This window comes from Equus caballus, chromosome 18 (genome assembly GCF_041296265.1).
Source record: "Equus caballus isolate H_3958 breed thoroughbred chromosome 18, TB-T2T, whole genome shotgun sequence".
Classification (NCBI taxonomy): domain Eukaryota; kingdom Metazoa; phylum Chordata; class Mammalia; order Perissodactyla; family Equidae; genus Equus; species Equus caballus.
This window is the reverse complement of record NC_091701.1, coordinates 56,520,227-56,546,820: the sequence shown is the minus strand read 5'-3', so window position 1 is coordinate 56,546,820 and position 26,594 is coordinate 56,520,227. Positions and strand designations below refer to the sequence as shown.

Here is a 26,594-nt window from a genome sequence, read left to right as displayed (position 1 = left end):
ATTTCCTGACTTAGTTATAGCTGGATCTATATGAATTAGTGTCATCCAGGAGTGACAGACTTGACAGGAGGAGCTCTAGTCTAGAACTACTTGCGGGTGGGGCATAATGAAATGAAAGGGGTCATCTGTATTACTACAATGTTAATGAGTGGAAAGACAGAACTTAGGTCAAGCAGCTGAGAGTGAAAAGTAAGAAGAAACAGAAGACAATTCTGGATTGGATGTGTACGGATCTGAGGTTGGGGTAGGAAGTCAAACGAGGTTCCAAAACAAAAAGAAAACTATTTAGAAAACTGCTGTGGCAAGTGTTTGGAGGAAAATAGCAAGGCCCATACTTCAGGTAGACATGAAACAGAGTCAGACACTGAGTACAAGAGAGAAAAAACATTAGTGATCCAGGAAATAGAAGGAGTTCATCCTGGGCCTATTAGTAGAAGGAAAGGAAAGGAGAGGGAAGACTAGGAAAAGGTGCAAGAGACCTACGCTGGGCATCTTTGAGAAGGCGTACCCTAAGTATGCATTTGGTGAGAAATTACGGGTATGAACATGTAGTAGACCTGTCTCTCTTAGATGAGGATGCGAAGAAGTCCTACTTTATAGCCCCAATCAAGCTATCTTTCTTTAGACCCTCTTCTAATACCTGGCGGGGGCGGGGTGGGGGGAGTGGAGATCTGTTCCACCTTGGAATCCTGTGTGACAAACCACACGAAACATGCATTTTCTTATCTAAAGCAGGAAGAAATCAAATGTCCTTCGTAAATTCATAAATCCAAAAGGAGATGAAAAGTCATTCTGAGTTTGCTTTTCTGAACCATACTTTCCCTGCAAATTTAGTTTTTCAGAACTTTTCTTTTTTTAGCTTTCAGATTTGTCTTCTAGCCAGAATCACCTTAAAAATATAATACATAAAATAGTAGGGCTTAGAAATTAGAAGCTTCTAACTTGCCACTTTTGCAGCCACTCCAAAAAACTATACTTAGAGTCAAAGTGCTTTATGTTAAAGTAGCAATATCCATCCCCTACTTCCTGCTCCCACCACAAATTTCAAACATCAATAACAAGGTTCTTAAACAAATTTAAAGCTGTTTCATGAAGGACTGGGAAGACAAATGAAAGAGGGATGAGAGACAATCTTTTTATATAAAAGGGCCATCTGTTGAACCTAATCACTCTCCTGTTGAATTACATTAAACTACTTAAGCACACACTTTGAAAATAACAATAACATATTACCTTAACTTCTATGGTAAATGTCAATACATCCGTCATGATTGCTGACAGCTAATGTTTATTCTGCTTAGCTCTTAGAGAAGTTAAAGGACATTACCAGCAAACACAGATAAACAACCAAAGTATGATTACCCAACATCTGGCTATCACATTCTGTTGGATCATATGTGTTCAAAAGTATTTAACTGTGTTAGGGCAGGGGTGGAAGGCAAGGAGGACAAATGGCTAAGATAACACACAAAAATATACTAAACTGTTGGAGTAATTCATTAAAAACAATCAATTCAAAGCTAATGAGGTGGTGGGAACAGAGGATAAAATAAAAGAACAGAAATTAATAATGCCCTAATCCAAAATAAAATACACGAGCTAACTCACTTACGAAAACTTTAGCAAAAAGAAATTTAGTATTGCTTTCCTCCATTTAGTTACACAGAAGGAGAAATGATTGAGAAGCAATGGCTGGCAGAGTGGCATCTTAAATAAGAAAAACATCCCTGCATCGTTCCATGATTAGAACAAAGAACTAGTGTCTAGAGAACTGGGGGAAAACCAGGTCTTCTGCTAGAAAACCACACACAGATATTTCCAACTATCAAAAAATCAAAATCTGCCTAATGACAGCCTGGGTTGTTCAACACTGAAGATTTCTGCATCTAAATGAAGTGAGGCAGGATGAAAGCACATTAAGAAACTAATTATAACATAACTAAGAAGTAGCAAATAACAACAGCAAAAGAAAAGAGACTCCCAATCAGGGTCTAAGTTTCTAATACTTCACCCTTGCTTTAAATAAACATCTCATTTACTATAACCTATTTTTAATGGATGAATTTGACACAAGTTTTCGTCAGTATAAGCAAATTGCTGAAATTAAATCAACAGTTCTGGGGCATAAGTATGTAAAGAGACCTGGATTCATCTTGTGTTAAGATTCATTCTTACTTTGAAGTTGTAAATTGGCTGGTGTTACAAGAGAAAAACAAAACTGGCATTACATGAAAAGACAATTCATGACAGCTGGTGGCTCATATTAAATAAATCTGACAAAATGGATCTGATAAAGACCTAAAGATTAAAATACACTATTTTAAGGGCAGCATAATAATTAGGCACAAATGAAGTAGAATAAAAGATGTCAGGGAAAAATAAACTATTCAGTTTCATTAATTCTTTCAACAAATAATTAATCAAGCAACTAGTACATACCAGGCATCAAACGTGATGCTCAAGAAGGGACAGGTCATATCCTACAAAAATTATGTGTGAGGTAGGACAGAAAGGTATTTTTGTCATCATCCTACCCAAGTCTAACAGGAAATGTGGCACGTTACTAACTAGCCATGATTTGTTGGCTACTCTGAATTATAATTATAATTACAGATCCTACAAAGTGGAATTTCTGTGTGTGTGTGTGTGTGTGTGTGTGTGCTGGGCGGGGGGGGGGGGGGAATGAGGTCAAACTAAGTAAATTTAACCTAATATACAGTGCTTTAAGTATTAAAGCATTCATTTCCCTACAAGTACTTCTTGAAAGTTTTTAAATCCCAATTAAATATTTAAATTTATAAAGAAACTTTTTTTTAAAGTTTGTGTCTAATATTTAAGGCTAGATAGATATAAAAGATGTCATTTAGATATTAAAGGTTTTAAGTTAAATCTCCTTAACTATTTGTTTCTTACTAGTACCATAGGTTTTAAGAAAAAAAGCTTTTAAATCAATTATATATATATAAGTTAGAAACTAAGTTAGAAACTAAAATTAGAAACTACATAAACACAGAAGTTAGAAACTAAAAAACAGGTATGCGTACATTTCAAATTAAAAAAAAATTCACAGATAACCTGAAATTCAAGCCATCTGATCATCAAATAAAGCCTTATAGCACAACTACTCAACTACTTTAGTCAAAACAGCAATAATTCCCAAAAAGGTACTGTGGAGGAGAAAAAGTAAAAGATTAATGAATTTCATTTTTTACTAAAGAAATAAAAAAATTCCACTTGCCAATTTCAGGATAGGGTAAAAACCAAACTGAGAGATTAATTTCTAACACTCAAAAAAAGTACAAAAGTAATCTAAAAATTAAGCCCGAGATTAGATCTTTTTCTGAGAATATTGCAATTTAACATTAAGTTTAGAAAATCCTAAAAATAAAGGGCTGAACATTACATGTGAGAAAAATACATAAAAGTGAGGCATTCTAAGACACCTTGCCCCAAATTAGGTGTTAATTTGTTCTTGTGAAGAACAGCAAAAAAGAAAAAAAAGGAACAGAAGTGAATATTTACAAAGAACGCAGATTAAGCATAATGCATATGATATATTTTAAGCTCTGAAATAAAAAAAAAGACTAGTATTCAGAATACTATAAGTTTATGTACGTTAAAAGGAAAGGAAAAAACATAGTCCTGATAAATGGCATTTTCACTATAGTTCTCATCAATCAATCTTCTAATCCATCAAGCAGACAGACAGAAAACCACCCAATCATTATTCAGTTGGTTATAGACGTGAAATGTTTTCTGTTTCTTTATATCAGCACAGAACAATAAGTGACAGGGGGTGGAGTAGAGATAATTTATCAAATACTTTTGATTAAATACAATTTCCTTTTAAAAACATACTAATAGCATGTTTTATACATATGCTTTAACATTAAATAGTAACATGACTACGAACTTTTTCCTATTTCATGCTAGCACAACAAACAGCAAATATTATAAAATTAGCATTAACGGAAAAACACAAAATATTTAATATATCATATACAGTCATGCTTCACTTAACAATGGGGATACATTCTGAGAAATGCTTCATGAGGTGATTTCATCATTGTGCCAACATTATAGCGTGTACTTACACAGAACTAGATGGTATAGCCACTACCCACCTAGGTTATGTGGCACTAATCTTTTGGGACCACTGTTGTATATGTGGTCTGTCTGTTGTTAACTGAAATGTTCTGCGGTTCATGGCTGTACTATGATTAGACAAGCAAGAGCAACATACCAGTCCAACTTCCTACAATTTTGGAAGTAAACCAAAACAACATTTTAAGTTGACTATCACATATTACCACATATTTAATATAAAAAAGGGTACATTAACAACTGCTTGGAGATATCAGAACTTTAGCTTAATTTTCTCTTGGCATTATGAACTTAAAGCCATACCCAAATTTTGCAGCAATGTCATACACTTGTTTTTCATGTTGAAGAACTTTCTCACGGTCCCCCTCAAACAGTAATGTAGCGACACTTAGCTGATTTGGATCAAATCCTTTAAACTACAAAAAAAATTATTATTACAGATAGTCTTATCCTACAAAATAGTAAATCAAAATACATTTTACTCTTTTTCACTTTTGATCTGGGCTCAAACACACCAACTCTTTAAAAATTGAGCTAAAAGAATGCTTAATGCACCTATTCAGATCATTACAATATTATAAAACTATGGAAAAACATTTCAAAATATGCCACAGTGTCAATTGTAATGACGTATTGGTATGTAAATAAAATAACTTTTAAGTTATAACTCTAGTAAAGAATCAAATAAAACTACCAAAATGCTAGAATATAATACAGAAGTAGAATGTAGGAGGAAAAAAAGAACAACAACTTCTTTTTAAATAGTATTTTCAAAGGAGATTTTCTGTACAAAAATAAAATATAAAACATCTAAGAACAATCTTAAAAGGAAATATATAACTTTATTAGAAAATCATGTCTAAAAAAAATGAGACATACGTTCCTGAAGGCACAAACTAAGTATTATAAACCTGTTAATTCTTGCCAAAAATTAATATACTAGTTTATTCCAATTCTAATAAAAACTTGGATGAACTTTCTAAAATGGTGAAGAGTTTCTAAATTTTTCCAGGATAAACAGGTAGGTGATGGTGATAACAAGGAAAATTCTGAAAAACAGGAGGGAGAACTAGAGCTACAGCAATTAAACCCATTTAATTTTCAAGAACAAAGGCTCATTAAACAGAATTTGATATTTTAAAATGGAGTCTATTTCTTGGATTAGTATATAAGAAGATGTCTTAGACACGGCAAATCAATGTGAGAGAAGCAAGGCTTCTTTAGTTAACGGTGCTGTCACAACAGGTTAGCAATTGGGAGAGCCGGAGGTGAAGCTTAATTGAGGTCTTTCTCTCACATCATAAAATTGACACAAATTCAAATAGTAATAAAGATAAAAAATATATATTTTAATTCCAATTTAACAAAAAAGCAAGAGAGAGAAGAAAATGATCCTAATCATAGTTCTGGAGGAAGGAAGGTTTTTCTGAGCTTAGAAGTAATTAAATCATCACAGGAAAAGATATAAAAATTTGAAACTTTTGCACCAAAAAGAGAAATTCTTATTAAAAAGGGAGTCACCTCACTGGAAAAATTATTTACATTTATAACAAAGGCATCTAATAACCTCATTATTCAAAGGGCACACACTAAAGCACCAAAGAAAAAATATGAAACTGTCATCCCTGGCAAAATAACCATATTCAACTAATTCACTCAAAAATTACATCTAGGAAATACAGGGACATGGTCAGTCTCATTGGAGTTTCAAGAAACATCAACTAAAATAAGGTACTATTTTTCTCCCTGGATTCAGTAAATTTAAAACAATAATCCCACAGGCAATAGCAAGAATTCAACCAAAAAATGACACAGGAGTGTTGCTGGCAGTAGTGTAAGCTAGTATAACCCCTTAGGAAAGGAACTCGGCAATCAAAAGTGAAAAAAAGAAAAATCCATGCTCTTATTTCAGTTCCCGATATCTATTATAAAGGAAAAATTTCAAACTATATAAAACGTTATATGCACAAAATTGTTCAATGCAGCGTTATTTTTAGGAACTTCAAACCTGGAAAAGAATTTAAAATTTCTGAAATTTAACGTATGATTGATTTACTTAACACAACATTTATTCCAATGCAAAAATAATCATGAAATGCACACAGCAAAATGGAAAAACACACTTATAATAGGTGTGAGGGGAAAAGGAAACAAAATTAATATCCTAAGCATCTAAAATTTTAACATTTTATAAAAATTCTTACCTTTGTAATATAAAACTTTTTTAATCCATCCAAAAATGATGTAAAAATAGAGGAAACCTGAGGTTTAAGAGCATGACCTAAGAAGAAAAAGAGTTCATATTTTAAATTAGTAAGAAAGTCTACGTTTTTCAGAAGATCAAGAGGCTACTTTAACTTAGTATCCTGAATGCAAGCGAACATTCTCATGACTTCAATTTCTAAAATCTCCCTGTTATATTTATAACATATTGATACTAAGATCTACATCTTTTATCTTTATCTTCTTTAAAAGCCACAAACAATTTTTTGTTTACAAAATTCCTTCTTGGTTTTTTTTTTTTTTAACTCAAATTACTATATGTAATTAATACTACACGTAGTTTAGGTTATCTTTCAATTGTATAGTAAAAACACTTCATTAATTTTTATTTCATTAAGAACACCCAGCGATGGCTGGTTTTACTTTTATTTTTTAATTATGCAGAAACCATTCAGAACTATAACCAAATATGAAGTCAATACCACATTTAAGGTTGTTTCTTAATTAATTCTTAATTCATCCAGAATTCTTGGCATAAAACTAGTAATTGCTTCCTTAATCACACCCGGAGAGTTAAAACTGCCAAAATAACATAAAGGGTGTCTCAGAGTCTGTTAAATTAACATCTTTGCCTGAGGATTGAGCTTAATTGAGTGAAAGTCTTTTACTGTTTTCTCATTGTTTTCTGAATAGCAACTTCTTACCTCCCATCACTGCTACATTTAAGTCATGCATCTGGCCTTAGTGCTCTGAGCCCAATTCAGAAAAATGTGGTATACCATTTACATAGAATTTTCATAAAGAATTTTAAAGTCTAATAAATCTACAGTTATCTCCAAATAAAAATTTTATTTTTAAAAAAGGCTTTAAGGTTTTGAGATTTTCTTTGTTTTTAAAGTGTAGGTCTCTTCTTTAAAATAGGTACAAACAACAAACTAGTTTTTTGGAAAAAAATTTCTTGGGGGAGAAAAACATTACTGGCAGGTTCCTTTCCTCATTCATCTATTTTTTTTTAAAGTGAGAATCTGAATCTGTAGTCTTTATTATACCTTTTCTGATTCTCACAGGAAAGTGTATTAAATAAAAAAACAAGTGACAGTAAGTCTTGACCAGAGGCCAAGAGTTAGATATCCATACTATAGCTAAACTGCGCAAAAAACAAAACAAAACTCAAGGACAGATTTTGAGCTCCTGGATCACAAGTAAGATGCTTGTTTGGGGAATTTTTTTTCTTTTACTGTAACCTATCAGAGATGCTTCTCTAGCATAACCAGTGCTTTAAAAGACACCATTTCTAGCATATATAAAGTCAGAAATAACATATCATCAAAATATTCATTTTCTGTCCCAAATGGAACTCATCCTACTTTAATGACAATTGGAAATAAATATATAAACATAAATGTATGTGTGCGTTGTGTTCTTGCAAGAAACTGAAATTATCTGTTCCTCATACAGATCTTCTGATCCACATATCTTTACACAATGTATGAGGACTTCTGATCCACGTATCTTTATACAATGTATGATGTGGAATAATCCTTAAGGGTATATGCTCATCTTAAGACACTGAAATTTATATGCACAATTTCCATTAACACTATGGGAGTTAGTCACACATATCCCTAATACTGAGTTGACGTGATAGCTTTGAAGTATAGTAATTGTAAAAGCCTTACTAACTTTTAAGTGGGTCAAGCATCGGTATTAACTAAGAGGATATTACTATTTTTTACTTATTCTTAAATTAATGCTGCCTATCAAATTGATTACATTCTAAATATATTTCAGCTATTGTGTTTTATTGTTTTACAGTAATCAAAGGAAATATTTTTAAAATTTATTAGCTTGACAGTTTGATTAGTGAATTTTGTGTTGTTACAGTGTTAACTGAATAATTTAAAAGGATTTAATAAATACCTGCATTTCAAAGAAGTGATCTGAGACAGTGGAATAAGTCCTGAGCTTTGAAGGCAGACAAATTTGGTTCAATCCCAGCTCTATCATGTGTGACTTGTGGACTTTCGCTGAAATATTTAGCCTTTGAGTTGTCTGTAAACTGGGAATACCACCTTGAGGAATGGTTGTGAGAAGGTATTTGGTAAACTGTGCTATTGACAACATGCTAGCACCACGCTGTGTGCTAGCCAAGATTTCTTCACCCTCTTTTGCTAATTTGATGATTAAATCAATCAACATCTAAGTGCCTGTTATGTGACATGTACAGGAGATATAAAAATAAATAAGAAATATGCTCTAAATTTGACAAACTAGTTTACAAAGGAAATCTATAGAACATTTCATTATACTCAGTGATGTACATCATTTCAACATACCAAAAATATATCATTTCAACATAATGTACTAAGGGTTGTATCAGAGGTAGGGGTGACATTAAACATATTAACAATTAATAATAGGGCTTGTGCTTGTTAACAATCACTATGGGACAAACACTGACCAATCGGTCAAATGGCTGGGTCAAGGTCCTGGACACCCCTTGCTGTGCTAAGTGTTACTCCTAAGTTTCTTTTTTAACTTTTTTTTTTTTTTTGAGGAAGATTAGCCCTGAGCTAATATCACATCTGCCGCCAATCCTCCTCTTTCTGTTGAGGAAGACAGTCCCTGAGCTAACATCCATGCCCATCTTCCTCTACTTTATATGTGGGACACCTGCCACAGCATGGTTTGCCAAGTGGTGCCATGTCCACACCCGGGATTCAAACCGGTGAACCCCAGGCCAACGAAGTGGAACGTGCGCACTTAACCACCGCTGTGCCACCAGGCTGGCCCCACTCTTTAGTTTCTTGATCATACAGTCATGGCAGGATATATAGATGGAAAGGCTTCAATGGGTACTGAGAAATCAAAAAAGCTATAGACAACCAAGATACATGATCAGATCTCTGTTTCCAAAGATCAGTCTGCTGGCCAAGTAAAGGGCAGAGGGAGAGGAAACACAGTCAAGACTAGAGAGGGTAGATCCCACCGCAGAGCATGTTCCTAAGGTACTTAGGTGCAAGTACCTAAGCACAGTACTCAGAACGTGGAACAGGGATGACACATAGCCAGAAGGATCTTTTCTTTAAAGCTTCATTTTAAATTGTTATAGATTCAAATTATAAATAAAATCTGGCCAAATCATAGTTAATTTTACGAGGGTGTCTATGTCTAACATAATTTACTACAATAACAGCACATAAATGGATAACACAGCCTTTTAAATCAGATACATGGCTCTCTTCCGACCTATTTCTCTGCAGGCCAAACACACAGGAGGCTTGATTTTCATTTAACTAGTTCATTATTTATAGGACACATTTATCTTAAACTTTTATCAGTAGTATAGTATTTTGAAAGTAATTAACTTAAAGAAATAAAAGCTGTGACTGACTTAGAAGACTCTACTTTTAAAACTACTCTTGATACGTTATGAACCTGATTTCCTTAGTTAAGTTTCTTTATAACTATAATAATCATTTTTCCCTAAATTAAAATCTAATCTACTCTTAGAACAAACAAAAGCCTGCCTATGTTACCCTTTAGTATTTATTACTGAGCAATCGCTCCCATAATTTCAGGGACTGTTTTGAGGGTACTTAAATTCCATAAACTTAAATTCCAAACTAAATTTCAGCAGATGGAAAAAATATAAAAGCAATAAAACTAGAATTGAAAAGATGATAAACTGTGTCAGAAAGTTTAATACTCTAAAGCAAAATAGGGAGAAAAAGAAGCAAGGTTAACTGTTACTGAATTCTCCACCTCAGTATTCCAAGGGCACCTTAAATACAACCTGTTGTAATGCCTTTTCCCCAAATCAACATCTCTTCTTCTGGACTGTCATTCAATCCACCCAATCAATCAAATTAGAAACCGGGGAGTTACCCTCAGCTCTTCCCTTTACGTAACCTTCCACATCCAGTTGGCAAACTGATCTTTGAAAAATCTGTCCCTTACAAATCCTATCTCCACTGCTGCTGCCTGGATCAAGGCCCCCAAAGTTTGCCTCTTAAACCGTTTCAACTCCTCCTCCACGCCTGCACCATTCTAATTCACCCTGCATACTGCTAACAGAACAAGCTTTGTAAGATGTAAAGCTGATTTATTTTATTCTCTCTACAAAGAAATCCCTCTGCTGACAACATAAAATCCAAACCCATCCTGCCAAGCCCGAATCCAATACCCATGCAGCTTCATCTCCTAACAACTCTCACCCCACCCGCTATCTGAGTCACACACAACTATGAGAAGTACCCTAAAACACGCCAGTGAGGTTTTAAAACTTATTTTTTTGTTAAGTGAACAAATTTCACAAGAGAGAACAGACTGCCTCAGGCGAACTTCTATTCACCCTTTAAGAGTTAGCTCAAGCATCACCCTCCTTTAAGAAGCTTTACCTGACCCAACCCCAACATCAAGTAAAATGCAGCAGGATCAACCATGCCTTTGTTTGCAGCCCAGGGTGGCCAGCGCATCACCAACCTCCTGCACTCATGTAACTATCTGTCCTCGTTAGACTGAGAGCTTCCTGAAGGACACGAACTATGACGTTCATCTTTCTAACTCCGCACCCAGTACTCTTCCAGACACACAACTAGGGTTTCATAAATTTCTGTGACTTAATGAGCAGATTTAAAAATTACTGCTCCTTACTTACCAAACTGAAACTGCTGGTTGTCCATGAGGCGTATAGACGCAGGCGCACATCTCTGTTTTAAAAAGAAAACAATGTGATACAATTTAATATGGTAAAGAAAATAGGTGAGTAGAACATGAATGTCCTCTTTCTGTATTTGAGATCGAGCTTAGTTCCTAACGATATATATAGGAAAAAAATATTAACTTTTTATATAATGATATGAAGACAATCAAAACATCAGTGGCTTCTTTAAAGCATCTGGAGAGGAAAAATCTACATACCTAATACAAACATTATATGATGCCAGATCTTTAATTTATCTGTAACAAGATCTGCTTAATGCCTAGCAAAGACCTAGAGAATTAACTAAAAGAACTAGTAGGCCTCAAAGTAGATTGTTTTAGAACAAAGTAGAAATTTTAAAGACTAAAATCAATGCCTGGAGCATTATGCCATTTATGAACTATAATGTGTCATCAGGTCCTTATATAGTTTTGAAATGAGGAAGATGATGGTGGAATTTTTGTGAGCTTTCAAAACTTATCTGTAATGTCTTCATAGACAAGTCTAGAAATTATTCTTTCTTTTTATCCCTTCTCATAATCCATTTTAAATAGAAAAACTATCAGACGATGTCCAGAATTCTAAGATCTTTCAAGGTGACTTGTATGAAAATAGCAACAAAACTTTGAATCATAAGATGATGCACCTAAACCATCTAAAACTGCACCAGTTATATTTATCTAAGCACATGCTCAAAGCTGCAAGGAAAGGAAAACAAGGAAATCATATACACATATTAGTTTTGTGATGCTAAAAACTACAATACAAACAATAGCAAGGTTTAAGTTAGCTATAATTTTTCCATAGAATTAAAGTGCACTGCACCCTAAATGGAATTTTTAGTTTCTACGCAAATCTTTTTTTTTTTTTCCTTGAGGAAGATCAGCCTTGAGCTAACATCTGTGCCCATCTTCCTCTGCTCTATATGTGGGATGCCTGCCACAGCATAGCTTGATGAACGGTGCCATGTCCGCACCCGGGATCCAAACAGGCAGACCCCAGGCCACCAAAGTGGAACGTGGGGACTTAACCGCTGCGCCACCGGACCAGCTCCTCTAGGCAAATTTTTAACATGGTTAAACATCTACCAAGAGAGTGCTTTTAGGCCACGAAATTTTGACTAATGTCATAAACTTTTTAAACATTTAGCTGAGTAACAACATTTATCAATAAAACTTGAATCAACACAATGCTGAGATTTATGACAGTCACTCAGAAGAACAAAACTTAACACATATCTTAACTGCGCATTACATTTTTGCTATTATTTGCTTTTAATTGAACAAATATTTAATTTTATAAAACCACTCACAATATACATTTTATTTCACCCAACAAAATGACTAGTTAGATTCTTATTTTGAACACTATACAATTTATTTATTCACCTTTGATACTAAAGGTGACATAATTCAATCTATATATAAAAAAATCACTGCCAAATCTAAAGAAACACTATTAGGTAATTTTATATACACAGAGTAACAATAACCTATTGCCTTACATTTTATAGAATCCTATGGCTTCCAAGCTGCTTTCATAGGTCTTTATTTAATATAAGAAACAACCCTGTCAGAGTAGCAGAACTGGTATTATCCCCATTTTATAGCTGAGGATACACAACCAGAGAGGTTGAAAGACTTGAGAGAGGTCAGGTGACTGTATAAACAGTAAAGACAGAACTAGGACCAAGACACCCTGACTGCTAGATGAGCACATTTCAAATACACCACACAGCATCCAAAAACATCACTCAAAACACACAAACACACACAGACAAGAGCTTTAAAGTCATATTTGAAACAAAAAAAGAAAATTACCTTATTTGCTATTTTGTGATCTTATTAAAAGAATAATAGTTACAAAATAAAGTTTAAAAATCTACAACCTAAGTAACTTCAAATCTTGGTATAAAGGTATCTTTGTCGTTGGGTTAATATTTCTAAAAATGTTACCAGTTTCCAAAATACTAAAGTAAAATCAATTTTCCTGAGATGCTTTAATAAAACAGGCACATCAACTAATAAAACATATGAAGCCTGATTAGACCAAGTTTCTTTTCTTTATATAATAAATAGAATATCACATAACATACATAGCTTTGTATTTTGGCTTCAGTACATCCGTAAAATATGAGACAGAATTAAGAGCCATTCTGTCATTATTGGGGGAAAAAAAAAGAATTTTAATTCCTACCAACAACTTGTAAATTCCATCTCCTATTATCACCCAGATTCTACTTTACCAGTATCTATAGCAGCTGCTATTAATGAAAACAAGCAGCATGGGTATATATCAGAAAATGTGGAAAATGTATATTACATTTAGTATAGTAAATTTCTAGCGGAGTTCAGTCTCTAAAACAACTAAAACACAATATGCAGGCCTTGAGAAAATCTTGGTTTGAAAACACACAAAATACATTTTGGGGACAATTGGACTCATCTGATTATAGAATGAATATTAGACGGCATTAAGAAATTACTGCTGATTGTCTTAGACATGATAATGGTATTATGGTCATAAAGAAGAATACCCTTATTTTTAGGAGATGTATGCTGAAACATTTAGAAGTCAAGTGTCATACTGTCTGCAACTTAATTTCCAATGGTCCAGAAAACATAGATACAAACAAATAAAACAGAGCAAAAAGTTAACAATTGTTGAATATACAAGATGGATATTCATGTGATCACTGTACTCTTCATTCAAGTTTTGCTTAACACTGTCAAATTAAAAAGTTGGAAAAATAAGTAGGAAAGCTTCGGGGCACTCACACATAGAGCAACTGATAGTGAACTCTACTGAACATGAGTTTAAGTTGACAGCTGAGTCACATAAACTAGTCAGTCATCTACTATTCCTATTCATACTGACGCAGGGCAGATGGTTACAGACACAGACTATCAGAAAAGAATAAGAAGCTAAAGAAAGCCTTTTGTATCTAGATAATAAATGCTACATTAGTTTTCAACACTGACTTATTACCAAAAGCAAACCAACAGCTTTACTGAGTTTCACGTTTTAACAATGCCATTTTAAAAGTCAGGAAATAGACTTTTTCAGTTACTGTCACAAACACGTTCTCATAGGCAAAGCACTCAAATTAAAAACAGCATATAGATTGCTTTACGATCCTCTAACAATTGATAATTTGTAAATCAAAGCGCATCATTCTAAAAATACAAAGCGGGCAAAGTCTTCTCGAATTTTAAACTCAAAGGTGCCACTACAGCTAATTAAACAGAAGTTCCTGTAATCAAAAGACTAAAATATGTTACTATTCTTAAAAAACGACATTCAATCTGTTACTATACCTGTAGTTAAGGCTACGTTATGTTTCAATTAAACAACCTCAAACTTTTTCCTTTAGAAGTTAGAGACATCACAAATTCTGAGAATTTGAGCTCTAAATTCACTCCCAGGCTCTTCAATTACATTACTCTGAGAATATTACATAGATGAGGAAAGGGAAAAAGGGTCCTTGAGTTAAAGTGACCCCTGGTGGTAGGTGATCAGAACTAACCTGAGAGGAAATATTTTTACTAAGTAATTTTAATGGTGGGTCAATGATATATTCGGGGAACTTGAAGAACATTCAAACAAAAATTGCATACTCAAACTGGAGTTAATGAAATAACTCACTTCTTTCCTACTACGATAAATGTGCCCTCACTAGAATCTCTCATGTCACCTGACTTGTACCTAAAGTGTACTTTGTAACATCACTAAAGAGAAGAAATTGCCAATAATTTGACTTCGTCTTATAACTGTGCTTTGAGGTCATTGTAGTTATTTATTTATTCTTTTCTCAGATAAAACAAATATACTGATATTTCATTATTAGTCCATATTGAATTTTCTCATATCTTTTCAGACTATTTAGTAAAATATAATCAGGAATTACTTGAACATATAACTTGAAAAATAAAAAACAACCACTCTGATTAGTCTTATTTACTTAGTAGAATTCTCTTCATTAACTTAAAAAGCAACAGATTTCTCAATCTAACCATTTTCTCCAAAAAATAGCCCCTATAAGAAACAAATCAGGGGCCAGGCCAGTGGTGCAGCAGTTAAGTGCGCACGTTCTATTTTGGAGGCCTGGGGTTCACCAGTTCGGATCCCAGGTGCAGACATGGCACTGCTTGGCAAGCCACGCTGTGGAAGGCATCCCACATATAAAGAAGAGGAAGATGGGCACGGATGTTAGCTCAGGGCCAGTCTTTCTCAGCAAAAGAGAGGAGGATTGGCAGATATTAGCTCAGGGCTAATCTTCAAAAAAAAAAAAAAAAGGAAAGAAACACATCAAAAGATTTCTGCAAAATTTGGGTTTTTTTGGTTTTTTTTTTAAAGATTTTATGTTTTTCCTTTTTCTCCCAAGCCCCCCGGTACATAGTTGTATATTCTTTGTTGTGGGTCCTTCTAGTTGTGGCATGTGGGACACTGCCTCAGCGTGGTTTGATGAACAGTGCCATGTCCACACCCAGGATGCGAACCAACGAACACTGGGCCACCTGCAGCGGAGCGCGTGAACTTAACCACTCAGCCACGGGGCCAGCCCCTGCAAAATTTGTTTTTATGAAACTAAGTCATATCTCTTATTTGTCACAGAGAAAACCAGAACTCGCACTTCAGATGAGACACATTCTTTGAGAATATCTCTCTTAGTTTATTAGTTACTGGCAGAAGAAATTCAATATTAACATATTTTAAATGCCTGCAGGATTTCTACTATTCTAACTTCATAAAGATAAACTATAAAATATAAACACTGAATGGGAGTCCTATATTTTTGGTACCTTGGTTAACGAATAAATCATCTTTGAATTGAAAAGGTTTGTTTCTTCAAGGAGTAAATCAAACTTTCTGTATAGACTCTAGAACAGCCCAAATTCCTGAGCCTTACAGACTATTCTGGGGATAGCCTACTAATCTCATACTGTATCAGAAGCCAATGCTCCAGTAACAAACCCCTTGTACATAGCTATACAAAAATGTAAACACAGAAAATTTATTATGATATGCAAAATCCTTAGTGATTATTAGGATACAGGAACCACTTCTATTTAACTTACATAATACCCACTGCACTATGTTGGAGATAAAGGTAAGAGTATACTACCTCACATAAAATAAATTGATATAAAAGTTCAAAAAAGGATTTGTGAAAGAAGAGAATTCGGCTAAATGCAAATTTCTAGATATAAAAACTTAAAATACAGATAGAATTAATTCTTCCACTAACTAATAAATCAGAATTGATAGCACAGATGAAATCAAACAATATTTAAGGCTATTGGTATAACTAGCTAATCCTATTGGAAATGACATACTGGCCTAGAGCTAGGAGTCCACATTGTAAGCAAGAATTTTTTTACCAAGAGAATTATCTCTTGGTTTTAAAGAATGAAATAAAGGAGTACATATTTCCCTCCACTTATATTAAGAAAAGGGACAAAAGTTAATGCCAAACAGTCTCCTAGTCATAATTTTATATTTTCAGTTTAGTAAAGGTATAATGACTTGTTTTGAGTAGCTCCTGGTCAAGAGGATATCGTGTAACTGTCCTCTACTTAAATACATTTTGTTGAATCGTACCGTAAATAATCCAATTAACCAAACATTTGGCTAGGTCATTCTCTCTGCTTTCAGAGGGAAAAAAGTATGACACAAAAAAATGATTAAAAATAACGATTCCATTCTCTATATGTAACAAATTATTTCCAAGAATTATTGCTGAATATAAAGAAGCGTTAAACGTTTTGTAATATAAGTGCTAAACCTAACTCCTTTCAATTTTTTGAACCCCTCCAGGATAAATCAAGTTGAAAACAGAACAATTCACAATTGAGATATAACATTCTGATGTGTCAGACATGAACTATGTATTTCTTCCCAAATTATGATCTAAACTCACCAGAAAAAAACACCCTATCAGTTTAAAATTGTTTAAATAAAAGTCATGGTAGGTAGAAAGGGCCACCCTTTGTCAAAAGGTAGTGAGAGAAAAAGCTGCCTTTTAACCTATAATTCTAAAAACTGAGTTGTGATGCTGAGAGGTTTCAGAGGAATGGGTACTAATCCACGTCACACATACATACAGTCAGCATTTCCTTCTAACGGAACAAATGGTCCTCTCTCAATACCACAGGGTATTACCCCTAAGGTTTTATTGGGGAGGAAAAAAAACCCAAACTTCAAAAATTGCTTTCGAGCTTGTTTCAACACTCAGTTTTTTCCCTTTAAACCTCGTAAAGACATCACTGTCATTTTTGAACAAACAATAAGAGAATAATATTATATCTGACACTGATATTCTGATTAAAAAACACAATTTCCCCCCTCTTGAGAGGCTACAGGAGAAAATCCACTTCCTGAGAAAGTCTCAAAAGTCACTTACCCATCTACTGAGTAAAGTTGGAGATTATAGTGAACCGCCACTTATGAGAGAGAATCACATTAATCTTCCACTAAATCTTCCTTTCTAGCTCCTCATAAGGCACTGAAGAATTGAAAGAGGATAATTCCTTACACGGACAAAGATCAGATGAGAGACCTTAGTAGAATCCTTCTGCTGCCAGTATAAAGTTGCTTAATTTATTTCCTTCAGTAAGAACAGTGATGAAAATACACACAGAGCCCGCTTTGCTATTTGTGAACAATCACGTATGCTCCTTTCCAAAATATATTCATCCAAAATACAGTTTCCCATTTCAAAAGCAACTTGCATCTGAAAATATTGCAAAAATGAAAGTGCTATGAAATGACAGGGAGGAATTACAAGCAGCCAACTCATTATTCAATCAAGAATTTGGCACAACCATAAACCATGTACCATCTATTTTAATGGATCTTAATTCTCCTGCTATCAGCTGAAATTCCAAATTGCAAATTGAACAATGACTAATGCCAAAATCTGATAATTTTCTCAATTATTCTGTCTGAGAATACTGTTACAAAGTAGGGCAGCACAATCAGTACCATTCTTGACATATGAAACTTGTACATTCTAGAAACTAATATATAAATGCCCCTAAACCATAATACTAGCATTTACCCATTTCCAGGGAAGATAACATTAATGCTTCTCCACATGTGCATTATCACAGGAGTAAAATGGGTAGGTTCCCCAAACAGTGGAATATCTCCAAATCCCAGCAACTACTCTCAGCAATTGTTTCATTTATAAGAGCAATATTTAAGAATAAAATATTATCTAGGCTTTTAAATCAGTTTCAAGTGAGGCAAGCATTCCTAGTCACAAGGTATTTATGTCTCTAAAAATTGTCTAAGTACACAGAACCAAATTATTAAAACTATTGATTAAAAAGGAGCTTTCTTTCTGATCGGTTTTTTAACCACAGGGTGGCACTTTCTATCAATCATCACCTTTATTTATTTCAAGATATATGTCCAACATAGTTTTCTGTAGTGAATTTAGATTATGGTCTTTGTATGAATACCCAACAAATTTTTTAAACAAACAAAAGGAGAACTTTTACTGACTTACGCAAGACGAAGGAAAATTTCACCCCCTGCTTTTCATTAGCAACAAGTAGCTCTTCTCTGTTACTTTCTACCAGGAGCATATTAAATTGTAACAAAAACTGCACCTGGTTATACCAACTATTTATGTTTAAATTAAACATTTCCGTTTTAATGAAATTAAAAACTTAGGATTTTGAAACATTTGTACATTATTTCTCATTGAAACCGAAGATATATTTACATGTGAGTATTTGCAATGCGGAAAGCAAATGCAGCACTTAGGAGAGCATAAAATATGCCCACCTCCACTCCAAAGATCCTACAACAGCGCTTTTTACTGACTCTGTGTCCTACAGAGTGGAGATCCTGTGAAGAAGCAGAGCTGGCCTACATAGACTGAATGTGACCTTGTGAAGATCTGTCGAAAGTATGTACAAATCAGACTAGTTTCATAAGTTCTATAACTATTTTTAAAAATCTAACTTGGCATTCATGTTTATTTTGCCATAAAAAAATGGAGGCAATAATTGCCAGTTAAAAAGATGTCATTCAAAACTTGAACAAGAAAGGTAATACGAACTACATCTTTAATAATAAAGCTTTTTTGGGGGACAGAGAGTCAAGCTTGACAAGGATGACAAGTAAATATAAATAAAAGTACTTAACACAAAAAATAAATTACAACACAAAGTCGAAAAACCCCAGAAAAAAAAAATCACTCATTAAGGAAGATTTGAAATTAACAAGGAAATATAATCTATTTATGGAAAATGTTTAGTCTCGTTTTCATTTTCAGTTGTGAACTTATGGTTGTTTTCTTTAAAAAGAAAAAAAACCCTAGTTTTCCATTCTCCTAGGTATTAACTCAAAGGCAAAACCATAAGGCTCTGCAAACAGTTCTTTTATTTCTTAATACCTGGTATCTTAAATTTGAAATGACTTTCCTGGCCTTTAAGTGATGAAAAGTTTTAGCAACAATTATCAGAACACACTTGAACTTTACTGCTCAGGGCTCAGATACGTACTCCTAAAACTTATTTCCACTCCTCCTTTACTGAATAATCTTGCTTTTTAATATTACTGCCATCTCATTATTTTAGCAAACACAGCATAATACTTACTATACATACAGTCTAGCTCCCTAACCATAACATAATATCCCCAAAGCTCTAGTGAATTAGGAGCTCTTATGTAAGAATTTCAACAATTAACATTCACTTCTGCTTTAACACCACCCAAGTAACCTGCCACAAGTTCAAGATTGTTTATTCCAACACTATACTTCTTTTTAAACTCTCCTCCCAACCAGGAGTAAGACAATCAAGATTAAGGGGCCTATGGCTAAGTCCTGATGGGGGAAGTGATCTAACTGATAAGTAACTAAAGCTAATTGGAAATTATAAAAATTATCCTTGTTGGGGGCCAGCCCCGTGGCCGAGTGGTTAAGTTTGCAGGCTCCGCTGCAGTGGACCAGGGTTTCGCCAGTTCGGATCCTGGAAGCTGACATGGCACTGCTTGTCAGGCCACATTGAGGTGGCATCCCACACAGCACACCTAGAAGGACCTACAACTAGAATATATAACTATGTACGGGGGGGCAGTTGGGGAGATAAACCAGAAAACAAAAAAGATTGGTAACAGTTGTTAGCTCAGGTGCCAATCTTTAAAAGAAAAGAAAAAAAATTATCCTTGTCAACTGTTAGATTAGGTGATCACTAGCTGGACTTCCTAAAAGAGGGAAACTGTTAGAAAGAATGAGTGCCTCAGGAAGCAAAACTGAGTATATGGAATAAAACGCACTGAAAATGGTAAACATGTGGGTAAATACAACTTTTTTTGTTCATTTTCAATTTCTTTAAAACATGAATACATAATGGTTCTCTGGGGTGCTGGGAAGATGAGACTCTTCACCACTTTCCATTTCAGTACCTTAGAAAGCCCACAGGAATATGCAGTACTCGTCAGATCCCATTCCTTTGCCTCATCCGATCCTCCCTCCACTCTGCCCTGCATGCCCAGAAGCAGACCTGTGCAGGTCACATTAGAAAGCACCCTTGCCCTCAAGATTATAGCTAGGTATAGCTGACGGGAAGTATTAAAGAACTCTCAGAGTTTGGGGAAAGCAAGAAGAAAGAGGCTGGTGTCTACTCCCTTGACTTCCTCCCTGGGAAATGACGAAATAAGAATTTTCACAAACCATTCTAAGTCAAACAATGAACCAAATGCCTAAAAAAATGTAAGAATTTCCACACTGATACACAGAACTAAACACAGAAATAAAATTACTGGGCATTATCTAGTCTTTTAAAAACTTTTGATAATATATCCTTTTTTTTTTTTAAGAAAGGAGGAGAAAATGGGAATTCTTTTTAGGTCATAGCTAAATATATTATGTCATATTATGCTATACTATATTACTTAATTTAAGCTATAGCTTAGATAATATTATAAATAGGGCACAGTAGCAGCACATTCTAAGAATTGATAAAAATTGATTATCTATATTTAATTTCTAAATTTTGGGGCCACTATTTTAATTTCAATAAGTGTCTTAATTTAAGAAAAATTAAATATTACTTCAATTAATCACAAAATATCTTATCCAAAAATAACTTAAGAAAACGTAACATTCAATAAAAGACAAAATCATTCAAAGCCATCAACTCAAATACATAACTTACCTTGGCTTAAAACTGTACAGCACTCTTTAAACCAAGAAATAGGCATATAATTACTGAAAGAAACAGCAACTGCACTTAAAGGGACGATCTTACATTACCACTTCATATAGAAGTGGGCAGAAACCACAAATATAACTAAATACAAAGATGATATGTGACACATCAAAATCAAGTATGCAGTAGGATTTTAAAAATATAAATATATATGGGTGGTTATCTTTTTTACCTGCTTTGCAATTTCTCTTAAACAGGCTACTCCTTGTTCAAAATTAGGGAAAGCTACCGAGCCATACTTTTGGTATTCAGGGATTGGTCTGATTTTTATTGTAGCTTCTGTTACCACACCAAGAGTTCCTGAAAAAGAAGGGAGAATAATGCAATATATCACATGCCAATTTTCTAAATCATATTTAAATCTATTTCATCTAATTATTCTATTATTCACATTTAAATCTATCTAGTCTGTTCTATGTGTCGAATAACAGCTACTCAAGTCTTTTTAGAAAACCAACTAAGTAAATTGCACAATTTCTAAAAAACAATTTTTGGAATACATTTTTCTCAGTTATGTATAAATATTTTAAAACATTTTTAAGGTAAACTTTCTCCAAGAAGGTTACTTTTAAATAATTTTAAAAGTATCACAACTTATTAAAAGAAAAAATATCTAAAAAAGAACAGACTTTTACATCTCATATGCATTCATACAAAAGTATATTTTGATATTTGTGCCTATTTTTACTGTGAGAACAATTTATTGGGGCAAAAAGAACTCAACCTTCTATGAGAACTTAAGATGACAGAAGAAATTAGAGGGACTACTACATCTTGCCTTTTTTCCACAATCCATACAAAGAAAAGACAAAGGCAATACTGAGATGTCCGTGTAAGAAACAAAAAAGCCAGATATTTCAGAGACAAAACAATCATTATAAATATCTAGCACAAGAGGAGCACCAACGAAACAAATGTTCTCTTCTTTATTACATGGAGGAGTGGGGGACAAATCAGAGAGGAAAAACGCAAGTTAAATATAACTACATGATCTAAATATCTATGCTAAAATATTTGAAGGGACATGATTAGAAACAATTATATTCACAAAGCCAAGCTTTTCAAACCAGTGGTTTCTGAGGGACAAATGGTAGAAATTATCTTTAATGCTATTAGCAAGTTTTCTGATAATCAGGAAAAAAAGAACAAAGACAGAAATCTTTGAGATTGTAGAACTAATTACACACTAGAAATAAAAAGTATCACAAAAATCAAAGCTTCCAATAAATTTATAATATCCCTAAAATAAAACGTTAATATGTAATACAAGATTAAAAACTACTATGAGTCCATAAAAAGTAAATTACATTACATTTGGTCACAATATGTTCATCACATATATAAATGATTTCTTACTGAGATATGAAGTATCTATTATGACTTGTAAAATCACAAAGGCTTTACAGGTTTGGCCTCATTAATATTTGAATAAAAAACAGATACATCTTGTACATTTTAAATGATAAAGTGACTAGACTTCCTCTTTTATCTTAGCATCTTTACTAAGATGTAATTCACACCCATAAAATTCACCCATTTGAGGGGCCAGCCCCATGCCGAGTGATTAAGTTCTCGTGCTCTGCTTCCCCGCGGCCCAGGGTTTCGCCGGTTCGGATCCCGGGCCCGGACATGGCACCGCTCATCAAGCGATGCTGAGGCGGCATCCCACATGCCACAACTAGAAGGATCCACAACTAAAAATATACAACTATGTACCGGGGGCTTTGGGGAGAAAAAGGAAAAATAAAATCTTAAAAAAAAAAAGATATTAAAAAAAAATCCACCCATTTGAAGTGTAAAATTCAATAGTTTTTAGTATATTCACAGACACATGTAACTATCACTATATAATCTAAGTTTAAAACATGTTTATCACCCCCAAAAAGTAACCCTGTATTCATGAAACAGTCATCCTCCATTCCCCCACACCTACCTCAGCCCTATGCAACCACTTATCTATTTCTGTCTCTATAAATTTGCCTATTCCGGACATTTCATACAAATAGAATCTTACAATATGTGCTCTTTTGTGACTGGTTTCCTTCATTTAGATAATGTTTTCAAGGTTCATCCAAGTTGTAGCACGTATTAAGTACTTCATTCCTTTTTAATTGCCAGATATTATTCCACTGTATGGTATAATTCATTTTGTTTATCCATTCATCAGTAGACGGACATTGGGGTTTCTTGTTTTTTTTTTTCTACTAGATTACCAGTTTATTATTAATGGATACAACTCGGGAACAGCCAGATGGAAGAGATGCATAGGGCAAAGTAAGAGGGAAGAGGTGCAGAGTTTCCACGCCCTCTCCAGATACACTATCCTCCCGTCACCTCCATGTGTTCACCTACCCAGAAGCTCTCTAAAACCTGTATTTTAGGGATTTTTAGGGAGGCTTCATTACACAGGCATGACTGATTAACCCATTGGTCATTGGTGACTAATTCAACATCCAGCTCCTCTCCCCTCCCCAGAGCCGAGGGAGTGGGGCTGAAAGTTCCATAGGTTTCCACTTTTTGGTTACTATGAATAATGATTCTATGAATATACATAAGTACAAGTTTTTGTGTGGACATATGTTTTCCTTTCTCTTGGATATATACATGAAGGCTTTCTTAATTTCAGAAAAAACTTTAATTCTATTCCATATAACACTCTGCCCTCAGTTACCTTTTCCTGAGGCTAAGTTCCAGGTGAGTGTATCCAAGTGTGTGTGTGGAGGGGGCTGGGAGGCTCACTTCTTGCACCCAGCCTTAACTGGTGGGATAGAGGCTCTACTTTGAGTGGTGTGCTAATACTGTGTTCCCAATCACCCTCGCCCTGGCTCATAAAGGGCTGGTACCACGCAGGAGAAGCAAACCGAGAAGACCTACTTTCCCTCTTCCTTCCCCTCAGCACTTAGCTCCTAAAGCAGGGGTGTCTTCAGAGAAAAGCATGCCATTGTCCCCACCCCCACCCTCCAGAGCCATGGCTCAGAGACTGCCTGAGAGAAGAAACAAGCCATAAGACAGCTCCTAATCTCTTTCCAAAAGAAATTACTTTACTTTCAACAGAGCACAGAGAAGTTCAAGCCTAAGAAGACTCATGAAAACAGTGGAGGATGTGGTAAAAGGCAACTGGAAGGACACAGGTAAATTTACTGGCGATACAAGCAAAACTGTAGGTCAGCTAGTTTTCCTGGTTAGAAACAGAGGAGATGCTAGAATCTGAGCTAGAGCAATCAGGCAAGAAAAAGAAATAAAAGGCATAAGAATTAAAAAGCAAGAAGTAAAACTGTCTCTATTTGCAGATGTCATGACTTCATACAGTGAGGATCCTAAAGACTCAACCAAAAAACTGTTAGAACTAACCAACAAATTCAGTAAAGATGCAGGATACAAAGTTAACATACAAAATAGTAACATTCCTATACACGAACAATGAATTTTCTGAAAAAGAAATAAAGAAATCTATCCCATTTACAATAGCATCAAAAACAATAAAATACTTTGGAATAAATCTAACAAGGAGGTGAAAGATCTCTACTGTGAAAACTACGAGACACTGATGAAAGAAATTGAAGACGATACAAATAAATAGAAAGGTATTCTGTGTTCATGGATTGGAAGAATTTATATTGTTAAAATGTCAACATCACCAAAAGACATCTATAAATCAACACAACCCCTACTAAGATTCCAATGGCATTTTTTACAGAAATAGAAAAACACTCCTCAAATTCATATAAAACCACGAAAGATCCCATGTAGCCAAAGAAATCTTGAGAAAGAACAACAAAACAGGAAGCATCACACTTCCCGACTTCAAGCAATACTAAAAATCTATAGTAATTAAAACAGTATGATACTGGCATTAAAACAGACAAAAAGACCAGTGGAACAGAATCGAGAGCCCAGATATAAACCCAAGTATATGCAGTTAAGTAATACTTGACAAAGGAATCAAGAATACTTAATGGAGAAAAGACAGTCTCTTCGAAAAATGGTGCTGGGAAAACTGGATATTCACATATAAAAAAATGAAACTTGACTCCTATCTTACACCACTCACAAAAATTAAGTCAAAAAGACAAATGTAAGACCTAAATCCACGAAACTCCTAGAAGACATACGAAAACAGCTCCCTGACATGGGTTCTGGTAATGATGTTTTTAGAAATCACACTTAAAGCGCAAGCAACAAAATAAAAACCAAGTAGGACTATATCAAACTAAACAGCTCCTAGGGGCCGGCCCAGTGGCGCAGCAGTTAAGTGCACACATTCTGCTTCAGCAGCCCAGGGTTCACCAGTTTGGACCCCAGGTACGGACATGGCACCTCTTGGCAAGCCATGCTGTGGCAGGCAGCCCACATATAAAGTGGAGGAAGATGGGCACGGATGTGAGCTCAGGGCCAGTCTTTCTCAGCAAAAAGAGGAGGATTGGCAGCAGATGTTAGCTCAGGGCTAATCTTCCTTAAAAAAAAAAAAAGCTTCTGTACAGCAAAAGAAACCATAAACAAAATGAAAAGACAACCTATGGAATGGGAAAAAATATTTGCAAACCATATATCTAATAAGGGGTTAATATCCAAAATAAATAAAGAACTCATAAAACTCAATATCAAAAAACAAATAATCTAAAAAATGGGCAAAGGACCTGAACAGACATTTTTCCAAAGAAGACATACGAATAGCCAATAAGTACATGAAAAGATGCTCAACATCACTAGTCATTAGGAAAATGCAAATTAAAATCACAATGAGATATCATTTCATGCCTATTAGAATGGCCATCAAAAAAGACAAGAGATAACAAGTGTTGGTGCGGATATGGAGAAAAGGGAACCCTTGCGCACTGTTGGTGGGATTGTAAATTGGTACAGCCATTCTGGAAAACAGTATGGAGGATGCTCAAAAAATTTAAAATAGAACCATCATATGATCCAGCAATTCCACTTCTGGGAATATATTCAAGGGAAATGAAAACACTAACTTGAAAAGATATCTGCATTGTCATGTTCACAGTAGCATTATTTACAATAGCCAAGACATGGAAACAATCTAAGCATCCACTGACGGACAAACAGATTAAAAAGTTATATTTATATACAATCTCTCAGTATTAAGATAAGTAAGTACTAGGGATGTAATATACAACATGATGACTACAGTTAGCACTGCTGTACAATACATAGAGAAGTTGTTAAGTGAGTAGATCCTAAGAGTTCTCATTACAAGGAGAATTTTTTTCTCTTTTCTTTTTTATTTATCTGTATGAGATGATGGATGTTAACTAAACCTGTTGTGGTAATCATTTCACAATATATGTAAATCAAACCATCAGGCTGTACACCTT

At 34.4% G+C, this 26,594-nt stretch overlaps 1 protein-coding gene across 3 annotated transcripts in view; it reads right to left on the bottom strand.

Annotated features, from left to right (window-relative positions):
* AGPS (alkylglycerone phosphate synthase) overlaps positions 1–26,594 on the bottom strand; it is a 139,449-nt gene that overhangs the window by 34,881 nt on the left and 77,974 nt on the right. For all 3 annotated transcript variants that reach the window (XM_023622056.2, XM_070241276.1, XM_070241275.1), the window contains 4 exons: positions 21,431–21,558; positions 10,988–11,039; positions 6,309–6,385; positions 4,408–4,520 (listed from right to left, as the gene is read on the bottom strand). In XM_023622056.2, the coding sequence (XP_023477824.2) occupies positions 4,408–4,520; positions 6,309–6,385; positions 10,988–11,039; positions 21,431–21,558 (370 nt within the window). The remainder of the gene's footprint in view (positions 1–4,407; positions 4,521–6,308; positions 6,386–10,987; positions 11,040–21,430; positions 21,559–26,594) is intronic.